The 19,148-nt window shown below is 41.0% G+C and overlaps 3 protein-coding genes across 3 annotated transcripts in view; 1 reads left to right on the top strand and 2 right to left on the bottom strand.

The window, feature by feature from the left end:
* The window catches only part of adgrf3a (adhesion G protein-coupled receptor F3a), a 33,827-nt gene extending 28,781 nt beyond the window's left edge, over positions 1 to 5,046 (top strand). Inside the window, exons 13-17 of the mRNA XM_046367409.1 lie at positions 1,457 to 1,651; positions 1,808 to 3,130; positions 4,302 to 4,343; positions 4,753 to 4,788; positions 4,883 to 5,046. Of these exons, the coding sequence (XP_046223365.1) occupies positions 1,457 to 1,651; positions 1,808 to 3,130; positions 4,302 to 4,343; positions 4,753 to 4,788; positions 4,883 to 4,942 (1,656 nt within the window). The 3' untranslated portion in view covers positions 4,943 to 5,046. The remainder of the gene's footprint in view (positions 1 to 1,456; positions 1,652 to 1,807; positions 3,131 to 4,301; positions 4,344 to 4,752; positions 4,789 to 4,882) is intronic.
* On the bottom strand, positions 4,045 to 10,171 carry LOC124046709 (ankyrin repeat domain-containing protein 66). The gene is made up of 3 exons (XM_046367410.1): positions 10,029 to 10,171; positions 8,704 to 8,932; positions 4,045 to 5,497 (listed from the first exon to the last, which is right to left on the bottom strand). The coding sequence occupies exons 1-3, from the start codon at positions 10,165 to 10,167 to the stop codon at positions 5,401 to 5,403; spliced, it is 465 nt and encodes a 154-aa protein (XP_046223366.1). The 5' UTR covers positions 10,168 to 10,171; the 3' UTR covers positions 4,045 to 5,400.
* Positions 10,172 to 10,671: 500 nt separating this feature from the next.
* On the bottom strand, positions 10,672 to 17,348 carry LOC124046707 (tudor domain-containing 6). Its single transcript, XM_046367408.1, has 2 exons — positions 11,782 to 17,348; positions 10,672 to 11,391 (listed from the first exon to the last, which is right to left on the bottom strand). Exons 1-2 carry the CDS (start codon positions 17,279 to 17,281, stop codon positions 11,342 to 11,344), a joined length of 5,550 nt encoding a protein of 1,849 aa, XP_046223364.1. The 5' UTR covers positions 17,282 to 17,348; the 3' UTR covers positions 10,672 to 11,341.
* Positions 17,349 to 19,148: the final 1,800 nt, after the last annotated feature.

Genomic DNA, 19,148 nt, shown 5'->3' with positions numbered 1-19,148 from the left:
TTCTAACAGTCTAATAAATACATTTCATAAATGCTATCAGAAAAATGATCCTTCACTTGTGTTTATGAAGGTCTTTGTAACAGAAGAAGAAAAAGAAAAAAAGTATTTAAAAAACAATAGGATTTTCATTAGTTAATGTTACTGTAAGCCATCTGCTGCAGCATGCTCATGTGTAGAGCACAAAGGAACAACGGTTATTCTTGGAAAAAGTGATATTTTCAAATAAAACTAATCTCTTACATTTCAAGTGTTATTAGGCAAAGGTTAGTGAAACCTCACAATATGTTCTGTGATACTATACTACTTTAATATTGGAAAAAGTAACTTAAACACGTCTTATAACAGGAATTATGCTTATGAAATTATAATAATCATAAGTGTTAAATATACTTATATAAGACAAGTCAATGGCAGAGGGGGACATTGCAGAGACATTTCCATTTTAAATTAATTACTATGCAGTCAAAATGACTGGGATCGGAGCTTCTAGTGTTAACCCACTTCACCCCAAAATGACTGGGATCGGAGCTTCTAGTGTTAACCCACTTCACCCCAAAATGACTGGGATCGGAGCTTCTAGTGTTAACCCACTTCACCCCAAAATGACTGGGATCGGAGCTTCTAGTGTTAACCCACTTCACCCCAAAATAACTGGGATCGGAGCTTCTAGTGTTAACCCACTTCACCCCAAAATGACTGGGATCGGAGCTTCTAGTGTTAACCCACTTCACCCCAAAATGACTAAAAATGTTCACCATCATTGTAAAGTTATTTTGTTGCTTTGACAAAGTGATTTCTGAATTATCATTTATTTATTTATAGATAAGAAAGGCTAGAAATGTTTTTTTTTTTTTTTTTTTGTGAAGAATTAAATTGCCATTCCCTGTTGTCAGAAGTGGATTGATTTATGGCTGATTTAAGATGAAATCGTCAACCCTCTTACTTTAGTTGGCACCTATCATGCACTTACATAGTCTTTTTTTACATCTTGAGATGGGGAAAACCTTTTTTTCTGAAGTTGAACATGAGCTCTTTATGACCGAATGTTAAAATGAGGGGAAATTAACAACAACAACAAAACCGGGGGGGCCGAGTTACACTTCTCAAAAGGCACTGAATTGGTGGATCGACCCGTCGACCCATTCATTCTAGAATAATAGAACTTAAAATGCCTAATGAGCTTAGTTCAACTGCTGTACCCACAATAGATTATCTTGTTTTTTATTCCATTGTTCGTAAACAATGTATTTGTAAACAAACACTAGCTTCAAAACATGGTTAAAACTACCATTTTGATCTTATTCAGAGTGGTTACATTTTTCCAGCCCCATCCCTCAGCTGTTTCCCAAAACAAGTGGCGGGGTGGCCGTATTGTCATTTAAATGACTTTTTGTTATTATAAAGGCATCTATTCTTAACTGTGGTTTTTGTATGCATTTTCTTTCTATCGTTACAGAACCTTGCAATAGGACTTGGATCAGTTGAGAAAAATTCTGCAAACATATTTTCACGTCTGAAATCTTCCACCGATAAATCAGAAACCATCAACACTTATGCTAATGTGAATGCTTCGGTGTCCATTCTCTTCACCATGAACAACGCAATCAACGAATCTCAAAAAAATTACACACTGAATAAGGCTCAATTACAAGTAAGTATAATCCAAAATCATCTTTACCAGAATGTTATTTATCTGTTCTTCAGTATGATTTATAATAACAAAATATTAAATAAACAGAAATGTACATTTTTTTTTTATGATGTGGACTAAAATATGACCCCCCCCTCCCCTCCCCCCCTTTTTCAGGATGCTCTAATATCATCCAGCAATCTTTTGGATAGCAGTCTTGAAAAGTCATGGATTTTTAAACCTGACCTTGTCAACAGATCCATGGCTGAAAGATATCTGATTTCTGTTGAGGGCCTGGTTAAACAGTCAGATGTCGAGAGTACCACATACCAACACACAAACATAGAGTTGAATGGCTGTAAACCTCAGCCGGAGAAAAATTGTGTGAACAAAGTTTTCAATGTCACCGTAACCATGGGGACTGGCTCCATGATGGTTAAAACTATAGGTTTTAAATCTCTCAGTAACTATCTACCAAAGCTGCAACAAACAGACGCTGATCCAAACAGCATCGTGGTGTCCACTTCCATTGGTCAAGGATCTGCAGAGATCTCAATAGACTTCCAGTTGATCAGTGAAAGGCCCCGCAACCACAAGATACAGTGTGTATATTGGGATTTTACAATAAGCCAGTGGTCTGGTAAAGGTTGTGTATGGGGTGGTCCTGATAACGAAAACCATTGTGAATGCACCCACTTATCCTCATTCACCACCCTCATGTCAAAGAAACCAGAGAATCTTCCCTATATGACGGAGATAACCTATGTGGGCTTGGGCGTCTCAATTGTCTCACTTCTCTCCTGTCTGGTGATAGAATGTCTTGTGTGGAAATCTGTTGTCAAGTCCAGCGTGTCGTATTGTCGCCACACAGCCCACATTAACATCTGCCTGTGTTTACTGGTAGCCGACTGCAGCTTTCTCGCCTCAGCTTTTCCCGACATGATCCCAGAGAATTGGTGTCAGATCTTTGTGGTAATTAAGCATTTATGCTACCTGTCCATGTTCTTCTGGATGTTGTGCCTGAGTATCATGGTTCTCCATCAGATGATATTCATGTTTCATCAGATGAGCAGGAAGGTTTGCTTGGGACTGTGTTTTTCTGTTGGCTATTGCTGTCCACTGTTAATTGTTTTCATTACATTTATCACCTACAACAGTGGCCAGAAGGACTACTACTACACCACCGAGGCTTGTTGGCTGGTTTACGGAGGTTTTTTAAAAGGCTCGATCTTTGCGTTCATTCTGCCTGTTGGCACTATTGTAGTAGTCAATGTGTTCTGCATGCTAGTAGTTATCGTAAGGCTCCTGAGACCAAGTCTTGAAGTCAACACTAAGGATGAAAAAGAAGTGGCCAAAGGTATCCTAAAAGCGGTTGTCCTCCTAACCCCAATCTTTGGAGGGACATGGATTTTTGGATTTTTTGTTTTGATGTTTGACATCACCAAAGGACCTATAGCCTACCTGGTGAACTACGCCTTCACTCTGCTGAACGCATTCCAGGTAAGACTGAGATTAGGTTTGGGTCATTTCCATTTCAATTCAGTCAACTGTGTAATTGTCTTTTGATCAAACGCTGTAATTGTCTTTTCATCACACCCTGTAATTGTCTTTCGATCAAACCCTGTAATTGTCTTTTGTAATGTAGAGGCAGGGAGTTAGGAAGCAGGTGCAGAGTTTAATATAAACAAACATGTACAGATACAAAAACAAGGAATGCATCTGCCGGATGGGAAATACCAACAGAGTGCTATATATAGGGGGAGTAATCAGGGAAGGTCCAGGTGTGCCTGATGATGAGGCGCAGGTGTGAGTAATGAATGGTTGCCAAGACCGACGGTTAGTAAACTGGCGACGTCTAACGCAGGAGGGGAGGAGCAGGAGTAGACGACGTCTAACGCAGGAGGGGCAGGAGTAGAGGACGTCTAACGCAGGAGGGCAGGAGTAGACGACGTCTAACGCAGGAGGGGGTAGACGTCTAACGCGGGGGGGGAGTAGACAACGTCTAACGCGGGAGGGGCAGGAGTAGACGACGTCTAACGCAGGAGGGCAGGAGTAGACGACGTCTAACGCAGGAGGGGGAGTAGACGACGTCTAACGCAGGAGGGGGGAGTAGACGACGTCTAACGCAGGAGGGGAGGAGTAGACGACGTCTAACGCAGGAGAGGGGGAGTAGACGACGTCTAACGCAGGAGGGGGGAGGAGTAGACAACGTCTAACGCAGGAGGGGAGGAGTAGACAACGTCTAACGCAGGAGGGGAGGAGTAGACAACGTCTAACGCAGGAGGGGAGGAGTAGACAACGTCTAAAGCAGGAGGGGGGGGGTAGACGACGTCTAACACAGGACGGGAGGAGTAGACGATGTCTAACGCAGGAGGGGAGGAGTAGACAACGTCTAACGCAGGAGTGGAGGAGTAGGAGTAGACGACGTCTAACGCAGGAGGGAAGGAGTAGACGACGTCTAACGCAGGAGGGAAGGAGTAGACGACGTCTAACGCAGGAGGGAAGGAGTAGACGACGTCTAACGCAGGAGTGGAGGAGTAGGAGTAGACAACGTCTAACGCAGGAGGGGGGGGGTAGACAACGTCTAACGCAGGAGGGGGGGGGAGTAGGAGTAGACTTTTCCTTCTTCATGTCACAAGGTTTTAATGTTGTTGTTTTTCATCTCTTACAGGGTCTCTTCATTCTACTCACTGCATATTTTGGAGAAAAACCGGTAAGCTACTGAAAAAAGGTCCAATACAGACATTTTTATCTGAATATCAAATCATTTATTGGGTTGTGGGTTGGGAAACGCTGTCAGCATGGCTGCTGGCCTGTAAATATATCACTTATTGCTTCAAGCCACACCGCACCCACCAAACAGAGAAAACATACCTCAGTCAGTTCGAGAACATTTTGGGGAAACGTGTCATTCAGTACAAACTGTTTACACAACCATGCAAAAGTTTAATCTAACTTAACGCACCCACTCAGTTGGAGAAGAAACATTAGTGGGTGTGGCGTTTGGCTGGAGGAGTGATGTGGATGGGAAACCAGGCAACAATACCTGATGAATGAGACTGAAATATGTAGCAAAACAAAAACCCATTACAATAAAAACAATATGTATTCCTTCCAAACAGATTCGTGTTGCACTAATGAAATATTTCAACATAAAAGTGAGTTTACAAATCACAATTTATTTATTGGTCTAAACCAACTGGATGTAATGTCATAGCTAATTGATTATTTATCTATTTCACTCTTCACCAGCAGGTACAGTCAGCAGTGAGTGAAAGTTCCAAACTGGCATCCACGATGAAGACGAAATGATATTTTTATCCCATTTTGACAATTCTGTTTCTTTTTTTTAGATACGTTGTATATCAATACTGTTTATTCATCTAGGATTAGTTTACATTAAATTAAACCCCATACTAATCAACTGAAATTCTGACACTGAGAAAGTATGTGCAATGTCCTACATGTATCATTTATTAGAATTGTGGCCTTATTTTTCTGTTGTAATATAGCCTATATATTAGATGTTATGTAGAATGGAGAATTACATCATAGGAATTGATCATTTGGAAAATGAATTGCATCATGTGTAACCTACAGCTGTTTCCAGAACAGTTTTTCATACTGTATGGCCAATGAAATGTATGTAATGTCTGTATTTTTCGTGGTGTAACATTTTTTAAAATTGGTTCGGGTAAACTATATTACTGTTTTCCCAATAATGTTTTTGTTAATGAGGTAATCCCTTGTTTTCCAGTCCTGTTTTGTTCCTATCTTCTCTGCTCCTCCCATTCCTTGTCCGTGTCGTCCAATGGAAAGCTGTTTAACACTGCCATCTGGCGGTAGTTCCTGCACTCTGGCTCTGCACTGAAATATGATGCAGACAATCACATTCAGGAAGTAATCTACTGCACATAACACACATGGGCTTGCATCCTAAAAGTAACACTACTCCTTACAAAGTGCACTACTTTTGACCGGAGCCATGGGAAGGGAATAGGGTTACATTTGGGAATCTACAATGATGGCAGGGTTCAATTTGGGAATCTACAATGATGGCAGGGTTCAATTTGGGAATCTACAATGATGGCAGGGTTCAATTTGGGAATCTACAATGATGGCCGTGTCCGAAATCGGTCTTGCCTACTAGGCTACTGACTAGAACTGCACATGTGTACTAATCACACTACATAGGATTTAGAACATACTGTTTAGTAAACATTTATGCAGTAAACAACAAATATTAACATAGGCTACTATACTCACTCACCCTTACTGAGAATGCGTCATCTAATGCGTAATTGCATTGCTTCCTGACATTAGTTAATTCATTAGTGAATGTTGGTTCAGCACGTTCTCTTATACCGCGTTCAAAACAACTCGGAAATCTCTGACAACCGACTTCAGTGCATTCAAGGAAAGACAACTGGAAAAAAAGAACGAGCTCCGACTGGGAAATATCTTTGTGAATGGTCATCCAACTTGGCAACTCAGGGCTCTTTCTAGAACTTCAACCTGAAAATCACAGACGTCATGATTTGACATAGTTTTTTCCCCATGTTGTATTGAAAGCATCATTACCTCATCTGCAATAAATATTTTTTAAATCCATCTGTTAAGCTAGAGATATGTTTTTTTGTATGGGCTGTGTCTCAATCGACAGTATCCGCCACTTTAATGTCTATGACGCGCCAATGTTGGCCTTCCGCATTTGTGGTGGAAGGTAGCAGAGCGACCGCGGTGTTCGTCAGACCAAGAAACATCCCGAAAATGGATCTTCTCACAAACAACTGTAGCGTTTGGGCTACACACTAATATGACCCAACAAGTGTCACAGGACTCATCTGATAGTAACCCAGTACAGAGCTGAAAAATTAATGTATGTGAATAATGCATTTCTACTTTTTATTTTTTCACATGACTGGTTCTGGTCCACGCCCGTACCTTTTTTTAAGGTATCTGTGACCAACAGAAGCATACTGTATCTGTATTCCCAGTCATGTGAAATCCATAGATTGGGGCTTAATGACTGTTTTTCAATGGACTGATTTCCTTATGAACTGTTATCTCAGTAAAATCTTTCAAATTGTTGCATGTTGCATTTATGGTCAGTATAATTCTGAGGACTGTAATTTTTCCAAAACATTGCCTCATTGACAAATAGCTTCCATGCTATGCATAGATCTTCCCTGAAACGTGAATATTTTAGCCTTATATGGTTATAAACGTCTTAGCTAGCTACCTTGACTTGAAGTAGACTACCCTATCCATTTTATCCCTGATTCATTGAATGAGGGAATCATTCTATAAAAAGACGTATTTGGTTGAAATGTTGCAATATCTTATGTCAAGGGTGGCCAACCGTCCTCTAGGAGGACCTAAACAGAGGTAAACATCAGATGATTGACAGGGCCTTGATAAACTCCGCTCGAACACACCACACTGTAGCCTAAACATCAGGTGATTGACAGGGCCTTGATAAGCTCTGCTCGAACACACCACACTGTAGCCTAAACATCAGCTGATTGACAGGGCCTTGATAAGCTCTGCTCGAACACACCACACTGTAGCCTAAACATCAGCTGATTGACAGGGCCTTGATAAGCTCTGCTCGAACACACCACACTGTAGCCTAAACATCAGCTGATTGACAGGGCCTTGATAAGCTCTGCTCGAACACACCACACTGTAGCCTAAACATCAGCTGATTGACAGGGCCTTGATAAGCTCTGCTCGAACACACCACACTGTAGCCTAAACATCAGCTGATTGACAGGGCCTTGATAAGCTCTGCTCGAACACACCACACTGTAGCCTAAACATCAGCTGATTGACAGGACCTTGATAAGCTCTGCTCGAACACACCACACTGTAGCCTAAACATCAGCTGATTGACAGGACCTTGATAAGCTCAGCAGCCTTCTAGTGTCAATACCACATTTATGCAGACTTTCATGTAGGCTATATAGATACCACCAATTATTGGTCATGGAAATTTGGTTAAAAGTCATGGGAAGTCATCAAAAAGTCATGAAATTCCATCTGTCAAAATGTGTATGAAACCTTAGAGAATAATCAGGTGTCTCTATAGCATAATGTAATTTGGGAATTTCTGTCTAATGGACCGACTTGGAAAAAAAAAGACCGCTCCTGCACCGCTTTCATCCCAAGTCAAGCGCTGGAATTGAAGGAAAACTGGCGTGTTCACAGTTCAGAGGCTGGAATTATTCTGGGATGAACATGCGAAAGTGCCCTACTTTTTGAAGGGAATCGTGGTGTGTACTGTACTTAAACTACACTTAAAGACGTCTGTTAAGAGGCAAAGTTATTCTAATATCAATCACAATTCATTACCCACATTTTTAGTAGACTAGACTCAATTAACCACAACAGTAAAGTTTGCGTGTCAGAGCAGAGTAAAATAAAAATATATTTTTTTAATCACCGAAATTGAATAAATATTATACTATAAATATACGAAACACAGTGGTGTAAAATACTTAATTAAAATACTTTAAAGTACTACTTCAGTAGTTTTTGGAGGCATCTGTACATTACTTTACTATTTATATTTCTGACAACTTTTACTTCACTACATTACTAAAGAAAATAAAGTACTTTTTACTCCATACATTTTCCCTGACCCCGAAAAGTACCTGTTACATGTTGAATTCTTAGCAGTACATGAAAACGGTCCACTCACATCCTTGGTCGTCCCTACTGCCTTTGATCTGGCGGACTTACTAAACACAAATGCTTTGTTTGTAAATTATATCTGCGTGTTTTAGTGTGTAAATTAAAGAACAAGACAATTGTGCCGTCTGGTTTGCTTAATATAAGCAGTTTGAAATTATTTATACTTTTGATACTTAAGTGTATTTTTTATTACATTTACTTTCTATTACATTTACTTTCTATACTTAAGTATATTTAAAACCAAATACTTTAGACTATTGCTCACATAGTATTTTACTGGGTGACTTTCACTTTTACTTGAATAATTTTCTATTAAGGTATCTTTACTTTTACTCAAGTATGACAATTGGGTACTTTTCACCACTGACAATACATACCTTTCAAGAAATCGAACACAGTCATTATGTCCATAGACTTCTGCTATTCTGACTGGTTTATCACCAGAGAAGTCCTCTTTGTCTATGGGGGCGTGTAATGAGTGGAGCAGGCGCAGCACTCCAAGTCTCCCAGCCTCGGCTGCAAAGTGGGCAGGTGTCCATCCACTATCAGTTCTCAGGCAGGCTCTGGCTCCGTGCTCCACCAGAATTCTAACAATCTCTGTCTGTCCTGGGAAACAGGGACTAAATGTGACAATAACATATTTAAAAAATAAAACACAAGAAAGAGTCACACAATGCAGTTCATAATAAGCATGATTTGATAAATTATGTGTCCCAAATGGCACCCTATACCTTAATTAGTGCACAAATTTGTTCAAAAGAAGTGCACTATATAGGGAATAGGGCACCATCTTCAGTAGGCAAACGTTGTGGAACGTTGCAAATAGACATGTCAAACAGAACCCATGTGATTCCTTATTATACATGTCAGAGAGGCATGTTTGTTCTATAAAACAGCACACCATGTTTGTTCTATAATATATTTCTAGCTTAAAGTTCCACAACATTTAAAAATATATTTTCTTTTTTTTCTTTTAGTGGTCCTTCTGTAGCTCAGTTGGTAGAGCATGGCGCTTGTAACGCCAGGTTAGTGGGTTCGATTCCCGGGACCACCCATACGTAGAATGTATGCACACATGACTGTAAGTCGCTTTGGATAAAAGCGTCTGCTAAATGGCATATATTATTATTATATATTTTAAATTCACCTTTATTTAACCAGGTAGGCTAGTTAAGAACAAGTTCTCATTTGCAACTGCGACCTGGCCAAGATAAACGTATAGCAGTGTGAGCAGACAACACAGAGTTACACATGGAGTAAACAATTAACAAGTCAATAACACAATAGGAAAAAAAAGTGGAGTCTATATACATTGTGTGCAAAAGGCATGAGGAGGTAGGTGAATAATTACAATTTTGCAGATTAACACTGGAGTGATAAATGATCAGATGGTCATGTACAGGTAGAGATATTAGTGTGCAAAAGAGCAGAAAAGTAAATAAATAAAAACAGTATGGGGATGAGGTAGGTAAAAATGGGTGGGCTATTTGCCGATAGACTATGTACAGCTGCAGCGATCGGTTAGCTGCTCAGATAACAGATGTTTGAAGTTGGTGAGGGAGATAAAAGTCTCCAACTTCAGCGATTTTTGCAATTCGTTCCAGTCACAGGCAGCAGAGAACTGGAACGAAAGGCGGCCAATTATACCCTGCTGAATGCAGCCCTCTTGTTTAACGGACACAAACCTTCTAAAGACAACTACCTTTGGCTGCTGCCCAGTGAAGCGGTGTCTTGTAGTTCCAGTCTAGGTCTCTGTGATTGGGGTTACATTTCTTCTTGTTCAGAATCTCCTCCACTAGATCAAAGTCTCCAGCAGCAGCTGCCTGGTGCAACTCTGTCATTTCTAACACGGATTGGGGGGGGGGGGGGGGGGAAGAGGTTGCCAAGCAACATTCAACAAAACAAGAGGGTTGTCTTACAGCATCAGCTTCCCCTCCCCCAACCCTTAACCATTAGTGGGGAAATGCAAAACTGACCCATGATCAGCAGGGCAAAAATGAACCAGTAGGTATGTTTGCCCACTGGTGGACTGGGGGGGGGAAAAGTTTTACACATTAGCTCAATTCCCAATTCGTTCATACTTCCTGAGGTGTGCACTTGTACACTCCTCCCTCAAGGATTAAAATTAGATTAAAATTAGATTGGTGCAGGAAGGAGGAAGTAAAACTTCCTGGTTCAAGGCAGAATTGGATTTGGGTTAATTGATCCTTCTAATCGTGAAAGGGAAAACTAATTCATACATGACTACTATGCAAAAATGTTTGACAATTATGGCAAAAAAACTGACAAAAAGTAGGCAATTTGAACTTGAGTATAAAACTACAAACAATCATTTTGATAATGCATTCAGTCCCATTTTATTGCTTTTAATTCCAAACAAGGTACAATGTCATGACATTCCAAGACAGATACTAACACGGTCATTGAAACATTCTTTGAAATTCCCATCTACAAGCTTTTCAAAACCTGTTGTTTCCAAGTGCATTAAGTTTAGTAGCAGTTATATTGAAAACTAGTCAGTCACATGGACAAAGACAACACAGATCATTGGCATAGGAAAACTCTAAATGTGAACTTTTGGGGGGAGAAACAACAAGTGGGAATCCCAGACACCACAAATAAAACAAGATCATTCACCACATAACATATTCAAACAGTTACAAAAACATTACAGCTATGGTATTTTGAATCTGAAAATAGTCACATTTAATAGTACATTTTGTTACATTTTAGTAGACGCTCGCCCAGAGCGACTTACAGGAGCAATTAGGGTAAAGTGCCTTGCTCAAGGGCTTGTTGACAGATATCACCTTGTTCGCTCGGGGATTCGAACTAGTGACTTTTCGGATACTGACCAAACGCTCGTAACCGCTAGGCTACCTGCCACCCCCGTAGATGTGTTTACAGCCATTAATGTCTACATTGTGCTAACATATACAATCTTGAGGATCCAACAACTTCATCACTTCTAAAGTCTTGATGCAAATTAGGACTAAAAATCTGACCAAACCAGATTCAATCATCAGTTTCTTCCTGTTGACAGTTACAATGATTAGCCGCTTCCTCTGAAAGGGAAGAAGCATGAATTGACATTATTTATAATGTACATGCTTATAATGTATACTGATGATTGACTTGAGATTATTGACTGATTTTGTCTTTACATGTGAGGCATTATTTTTTATTTGCAAACTAAATTGCCCAATGGAATAATAAAGTTTAACATTTTAAATCTATAGTAGTACTACTAAACAATATTAGAATTCAAAAGTTTAAAAACTTAATCTGAAGCACAGGTAACCTTCAACAGAACAAAAAGCAAAGAGTTCAAATGAACTCACAAGCATTCTATGGAGACATCAGTGAAATACTACATACCCTTTACTCAGAAGTGGATCACGGTATAACTCTCAATAAAGAGAACATTGAGACAAGAGTTGAGAACATTTACAAACCTGATTGAGACTCGGCGGGGGAGCTTCTCCAGCAAGTCTTCATGAAGTCATTTACAATCAGCTCCTCACACTCTACTTTCACTTGGTATTGAGGAATGGGGAGCTTGTTATTATTATCCATGTTCTGAACTGTCACTTTCAGCGGCTTATCAGCAAGGAGCTCATAAAACCCATCAAGGGCATTGTCATCCCAGCTGCCTTCTGAGTTCTCAAATTCAGCCAGGGAACACAGAAAGGCCTGGGGAGGGTGTTCTAGTAGCTGAGGTGAAACAGACTTCAAAGACTTCAAATCAGTTTCTGACTCATTTCCATAATCCACAAAGACAACAGAGATAACATCCATTTTGCTAACAATCTGAGCTCGATACCATTGCTCGTCTTTGGCAAAGAGAGCCAGACAAAGACTTCCAGGGCTCAGGGTAGACATGAGGACTGTGTCCTTATGCTCAGAGTTTCCAATGAGCTGACAAACTTTAGAGATTTCAGCAAGCTCCTCTGAGTTTGCATACTGGCACCAGAAATAACCAGGGCCCGCTATGGAGGAGGCGTACACATCCAAAGTCTGTCCCAGGAATATATCCAGTTTCCAGAATTGCAGCAGTGTATTATGCTCTCGGTCACTCCTCTCTATCTGGGATGGCAAAGATCCCGAACTTGGGCTTTGTCGGTCAAGGTGAGTAGAGTCTCCAGCTGAACAACACATATTTAGTGAATCTGTTAGTATGATGTTCTGGTCCAGACAGACCTCCCAAGTGGATCCAGTGTCTTTGATGAACTTACATTCCCATTTCCTTGCACTGTCCGCACCTGCAACTTTTTTGAACTGGCAACACATTTCCTGCTCCAATCCTTTGTATTTAGTGTCCGCAAGTCCACTTAAAGAACAATGGATGCTAAATCTTGGGAGCTCCAGGAACTGGGTGTCCAGCCTGCAAACCTTGAGGGGTGAAATGAATGCTTCATTACCAAAGTCTATGTATTGCACATGCATTTTGTCTTTTCCATTTGTTTCTAGAATGACTGCACGATACCAGGAACAGTCATCTGGAAACTCCGAATTCACCAGATCCCCTGGCTGCGGATTGGCAACGTTCTTGAGTGCAACAAGATCTGATTGGTCAGAATTGAGACTTTCCACAAGAGAGAACAGACACTTTTCATCCTCTACTAATTGAACAAAGAAACTTGATGGACTGTTGCATTGTGAAACATAGACATCTGCTACCCAACCTGGTTTTATTGATCGTTTTGGAAGAGTTTCAAGTTTGGGGACACTCTCGGAAGGAACATTGGATCCACTTGAGGAGACTCCTGCAAGATCATTATAAGAGATTGTCCTGACTGCCAGAGTGTCTCCTGAACATTGCGTGGTGCTTGGTGATCTATCCATCACTGGAACCTCAGTGGAATTCAATTTGGGAGTTATTTCTTGTGTAAGACGTTTATACTCAGACCGGTTCAAGGTTTCATTTGAAATGGTCATGTCAGAGGAGAAGAGCTCGTCAGCACACTCTGTTTTGCTGTGGACGTGCAAATCGGAGCAATGCAAGTAACTTCTCATCAAGTCATTGATAACATGCTCCTCACACTCCACTTTGACCTGGTATTGTGTGGGGAGACTTTCCAGATCATTATACATTTTCTGAACTGTAACTTTAAGTGGTTTGTCTACGATAAGCTGGTAAAACTCATCAACAGCGTTGTTATCCCAGGCGCCTTCTGGTTGCTCAACTCCAGCCAGAGAACACAGGAAGGCCTGAGGGGCGCTCTCTAGTAGCGGAGGTGGAATTGACCTTATCGCCTTGGGATCAACTTCGGACTCATTTCCATAGTCCACAAAAAGAACAGTGAAAAGATCATTAGTTTTGTGAATGATCTGAGCTCGATACCATTGGTTGTCTTCAGCAAAGAAAGCCAGACAAGGACTTCTGGGGTTCAGGGTATCCATTAGGACAGGGTCCTGCAGGGCAGAATTTACAAACTCTTGAACAATTCTTGAGATCCTGTAAAGCTCCTCAGAGTTTGCATGTTGACACCAGAAGTAGTTAGGTTCAACTATAGAGGACGCATAGACATCTAAAGCCTGGTTTTGGGAAACGCTTGGCTTCTTGTACAGCAGGGGAATCGTGTTTTCACCTGAACAAGACAGTTGTGATACATCTTCTCTGCCTGTTTGACTAGCTTCAACTAACGAATGTGCCAACACAATACCTTGATCTTCTAGACTGACCTCCCAAACTGATCCGGTCTCCTTCATGAATGCGCATGCCAGTTTCTTCTCAGCGTTTTCTGTTGTTGTAGCCTTTTTGATCATCGATGTGACATCTTCCTCCCATGTCTCTTTGTTGTTGGCATTAGTTATTCTACTAAGTACACAGTGAATACTGAACCTGGGATATTCTATGAACTGCTTGTCGAGTTGTTTCACTTTCAGGGATGGAATAATTGCTTCATTTCCAAAGTCTATGAATTCAACATGAACGGTTCCATTCCCAGGTTTGCGCCTAACAACTGCACGATACCATGAGCTGTCTTCAGGATACTCCGCATTCACCAAGTCACCGAGCTGCAGTTCGTTCAAGTCAACTGGAGTGGCATCACAAGATGACTGTGAGCCATTTAGTTTCTCCACAAGAGAGAATATATCATCTTCATCCTTTGTCAACTGAATAAAGAAACTAGAGTGGCTGTTACAGTGTGAAACATACACCTCTGTTACCAACCCTGGTTTCAAGGATCTTGAGGGAAGGTCTGTGAGTTTGGAGAAACGACACATCTGTCCATCATGTTCAACCATGGGCTTCTTTTCAGGTTTGTCCAACAGTGACTGCTGAGGAGTAGACTGTCCAACGTTTCTTTGCGGGGATGTGAAACCCATTGCAGTGCTACTGTGCTTTATTACTGTTCCCCTCGCAGCCCAATCCGGAGATGTTGGCATTTGCACACATTCTGGCAAATTACATTTGGTCTGAAATTGATCTGCGCATCTTGAAGGAGTTGATAGTTTAGAGCTCAGAGAAGGCGATTGGACTAAAATTATTTCTTTTCCCGGTCTCGCCTCTTTTAGCTTCTCTCTAACCATCTCATTTATATGTGTTGTTCCGTCATACAGTTCAACTAAAAGCTTTCCACCAGAGTCTTTAGCCACCGCTGTGATAGTAAAGTGCAGGTCTGTGGCATGCTTTTCAAACCAGCGGTTGACCTCTTGGGATACATCTTCTGGAACACCGAAGAGTCCAAATGGAACAGCTTGCACAGGAACTGACATGAGCGAGGCGGCTTCTACAGGACAGTGAAGGATGTCTGATTGACTCAATGTGACTGTGTCCCCATAATCCACAAAGTGAACCTCAAGGGTTGGATGTGTTGCTTTAATCTGTCCTCTGTACCACTGGTTATCAGTGTATTTAGCAAAACAAACCGTTTCTAGTGATTGAGGACAGTTTGTGCTCTGCAGTGGTTGGTGGCAAAAATGCTGAAGATCTTTTGTCAATTTGTCATTCACATGAGAATTTCTTTCAAGCTGGCCATAGAAGTGAGCAACACTTTTTGCACTAGTTATCCACACCTTCTCTTTCCCTCCAACTTCAATGTTGTGTAATGAGAAGTTTTCAGTGTCGGGCGGGGCAGACGGAAGTGTAGGAGATTTTGGAGGTGCTGGGGCCTTTACTCCTTTCTGAACCAGAAGTTTGCATGCACTTTGAACTGGTGTTTCAATATCTACCATATTAATCACCAAGCCTTGGGTGTCACGCATGACTGCATGTACGGTGCATTTCAATCCTACATTAGAGTCAGCAGTGGAATCTACAAACTTCTGGAACTCCGATGAGGCAGCATCACTCCACTCTGCTGGAACAGGACTTGAAGGAGTGTTCAGATTCTGCAGGAAACACTGAAAGGCCTGGGTCTTCAGTCTTTGAAACACTGGGTCCAGGGGTCGCAAGTCCTGCAGAGAGACACGCCTGGTTTGTCCGTAATCTATGAACTGCACATCTACATGGGGAGACCGATCATTCTCAACAATCCGTGCTCTGTACCACATACCATTGTCATGATCCAGAGCAACACAAATGTCTCCATCAATTTGCTGTGGAGGACTGGAGGTATAATGATACTGCATTTCTTGCATAAGGATCTGAAGACTTGTACTCTCCTGTGCCATCTGGCACCAGAATTTTGCCGGACTTTCAATGCAAGATACTTTGACTTCCAAGGTGATTCCTACCTGGAACCAATGTTCATTGAGGACAGTTTCTGTTGCTGACGGAAAGTGTGGAGTGGTAAGGGGATGCACACTGTTTTGTATGTCTGTGGTAAAGCTTTCCTCTGTAACTCGTGGTGGAGGCCTCTCTGACTCCAGAAAACATCTCTCTTTCACTCCAAAAAGATTGTTGATGTTTACATTGTCGTCTCCATAGAGTGTCACACAGTTGATGCCCTCTGACAAGTTGTGATATTCAAATTTAGCAATGACAGTCTTGTGCAGCAGCACAGATTTCAGATACTTGATTTCATCCACTGTCCATCCAATGCCTCTGTCCTCAATACCGTGGAGGGAGCAAACATAAGTTACAACTGGCATTCTGAAGAACTTGGCAGCCAGTGGTCTGATGTCACCCACATGGACAAAGTCAGTCTTCCCATCATCGACAAGTAGTACTTCCACAGCACTCTCTGATCCAATGTCCTGCTGTAGCAGAGATCTATACCACTTGCCATTGCTCCCTCTTGCTGCACATGGAGAGCCTGAGCCCGTCTGTCTGGCCTTGCAAAAAGTAGATCTTCCTTCATAGTATTCATTAATCTGTTCAGAGAGTTTCTTCAGCTCCTGAGAGAAAATTGAGAGTTTGCAGAAGATACGCTGTGGGTTTATAACCTCTGTGACTTCCACAGTCTCAATGAAGTCTGTTAGCAGTTCTGGATAGAAGAATTGTTGAAACTTCTCAATTTCTCTCCCAGCATCAGTCCGTTTGTGTGACACTGTAGGTGGCAATGTCTCTGTGGAGGAGACCTGACTCTTTGGAACGTTCAGAGACGATAGAACAAGTTGTTTGAACTTGTCACTGGGGAGTTTTCTGGCAAAGCCGACTTCATACATATGTTTGTTAATGATCGGAATATAAAGGAGGACTGTTCTGTCTGGCATCAATACATCCTGAACCATTCCATTGACCGTTTTGCCGCAAAGAGACTCCAAAAAATATGAGGCTGTTGGAGTCCATTTGTTTTCATGGGATAAGGGGGATACATTGGCAAGAACACAGAACTCCACTTCTGGAGGTAAAAGAAAACAGTCATTCTGACCCCATGCTAAGGTGTTGTTTGTAGCAACATGAGCTCTCCCTTCATCAATGAGAAACACATTGTAATGATGCCCATGTCTAGAAATGATCCTAGCTCTGTGCCAGGTCCCATTCAGATGAGCTAGACACAAGTCTCCGGGGTTTCCTTCTGATTCACAAAACCTCTGTCTGGGAATCTGAACTCCCCTTCTCATTTGCTGGTAAGCATGTTGTCTTTCTTGATCAAAGTTTCCCCATAATTCCACTAGAGAACAGATAGGATTTAGGTTTACCCTTGTAATGAGAACTGTGACTTGGGATCCTGGAATTGGCAATCCAGGAATGGAACACATTTTGAGTAGAATTCAGGGCAGGTCACAATTAACCTGGGAATACAAAAAAAAATTAGATATGTGGATGGTAGGCTACACAGGAAGTTGGTGGAGAACGGGCTCGTGGTAATGACTAGAGCGGAATAGTATCAAACACATTGTTTCCAGGTGTTTGATTTCATTCCATTTGCTCCGTTCTGTTATGAGCTGTTCTCCCCTCAGCAGCCTCCTGTGTTAGGCTACCCCTTTTACAATTACATTAAGCAGACACTCTAGGCAGAGCGACTTAGTCAGTGCGTTCAACTTTTGCAATGGACATATTTTTTAAATATATGATCATCCATATGATATATACTTTCGTATCATTTCTTTGATAATATATGACAAAAATATATATCTTGGGACTGTTTTTGTTCAAAACTAAATTAGGAACAAATCAATGCTTATACATAGTAGGCTACCTTGATCATGAGAAGATAAAAAAGTATGCGCAACACAATGTGATAGGTGGCCACTTAAAACAGATGGAAAAAACAAATTATAATTGCAAAAAATAGTTATCAAAAGCACTCTTTTATCCACAAGTCATCTCTTCACTGTTGACGTTGAGACTGGTGTTTTGCGATAACTATTTAATGAATCTGCCAGTTGAGGACTTGTGAGGTGTCTGTTTCTCAAACTAGACACTCTAATGTACTTGTCCTCTTGCTCAGTTGTGCTCCCACTCATTATATTCTGGTTAGTGCCAGTTTGCGCTGTTCTGTGAAGGGTGTTGTACACAGCGTTGTACCAGATCTTCAGTTTCTTGCCAATTTCTCGCATGGAATAGCCTTCATTTCTCAGAACAAGAATAGACTGACGAGTTTCAGAAGATCGGTCTTTGTTTCTGGCCATTTTGCAACTGTAATCGAACCCACAAATGTTGGTGCTTCAGATACTCAACTAGTCTAAAGAAGGCCAGTTTTATCTGGTTCTTTAAAATCAGGACAAATATTTTCAGCTGTGCAAACATAATTGCAAAAATGGTTTTCTAATGATCAATTAGCCTTTTTAAAATTCTAAACTTAGATTAGCTAACACAACATGCCATTGGAACACAGGGGTGATGGTTGCTGACAATGGGCTTCTGTACACCTATTTAGATATTCATTCTTCTTTTTTAAATTTTTTATCTGCTGTTTCCAGCTACAATAGTCACTTACAACATCAACAATGTCTACACTGTATTTCTGATCAATTTGATGTTATTTTAATGGACAAAAGAAGTGTTTTTCTTTCAAAAACAAGGACATTTCTAAATGACCCCAAACTTTTGAACGGTAGCATGCATATATATATAAATATATATACACATACACACACACACACACAGAGTTGAAGTCAGAAGTTTACATACACCTTAGCCAAATACATTTGAACTCAGTTTTTCACAATTCCTGACATTTAATCCTAGTAGAAATTCCCTGTCTTAGGTCAGTTAGAATCACCACTTTATTTTAAGAATGTCAAATGTCAGAATAATAGTAGAGAGAATGATTTATTTCAGCTTTTATTTCTTTCATCACATTCCCAGTGGGTCAGAAGTTCACATACACTCAATTAGTATGTGGTAACATTGCCTTTAAATTGTTTAACTTGGGTCAAACGTTTCAGGTAGCCTTCCACAAGCTTCCCACAATAAGTTGGGTGAATTTTGGCCCATTCCTCCTGACAAAGCTGGAGTAACTGAGTCAGGTTTGTAGGCCTCCTT

The sequence above is a fragment of the Oncorhynchus gorbuscha genome, linkage group LG10, assembly GCF_021184085.1.
Source record: "Oncorhynchus gorbuscha isolate QuinsamMale2020 ecotype Even-year linkage group LG10, OgorEven_v1.0, whole genome shotgun sequence".
In the NCBI taxonomy this organism is placed as follows: Eukaryota; Metazoa; Chordata; class Actinopteri; order Salmoniformes; family Salmonidae; genus Oncorhynchus; species Oncorhynchus gorbuscha.
The sequence above is the reverse complement of the archived record's forward strand: the minus strand, read 5'-3'. Positions and strand labels throughout refer to the sequence as shown.

Coding starts and splice junctions, on each gene's coding strand:
- LOC124046709 (XM_046367410.1), bottom strand. CDS start 10,167: ATGACAGAGTTGCACCAGGCAGCTGCTGCTGGAGACTTTGATCTAGTG. Junction 8,933..10,028: donor TCACTGGGCAGCAGCCAAAG/GTAGTTGTCTTT, acceptor CCTGTTTCCCAG/GACAGACAGAGATTGTTAGA. Junction 5,498..8,703: donor TGTGTTCGATTTCTTGAAAG/GTATGTATTGTC, acceptor ATCATATTTCAG/TGCAGAGCCAGAGTGCAGGA.
- LOC124046707 (XM_046367408.1), bottom strand. CDS start 17,281: ATGAGAAGGGGAGTTCAGATTCCCAGACAGAGGTTTTGTGAATCAGAA. Junction 11,392..11,781: donor CCCCGCCGAGTCTCAATCAG/GTTTGTAAATGT, acceptor CTTCCCTTTCAG/AGGAAGCGGCTAATCATTGT.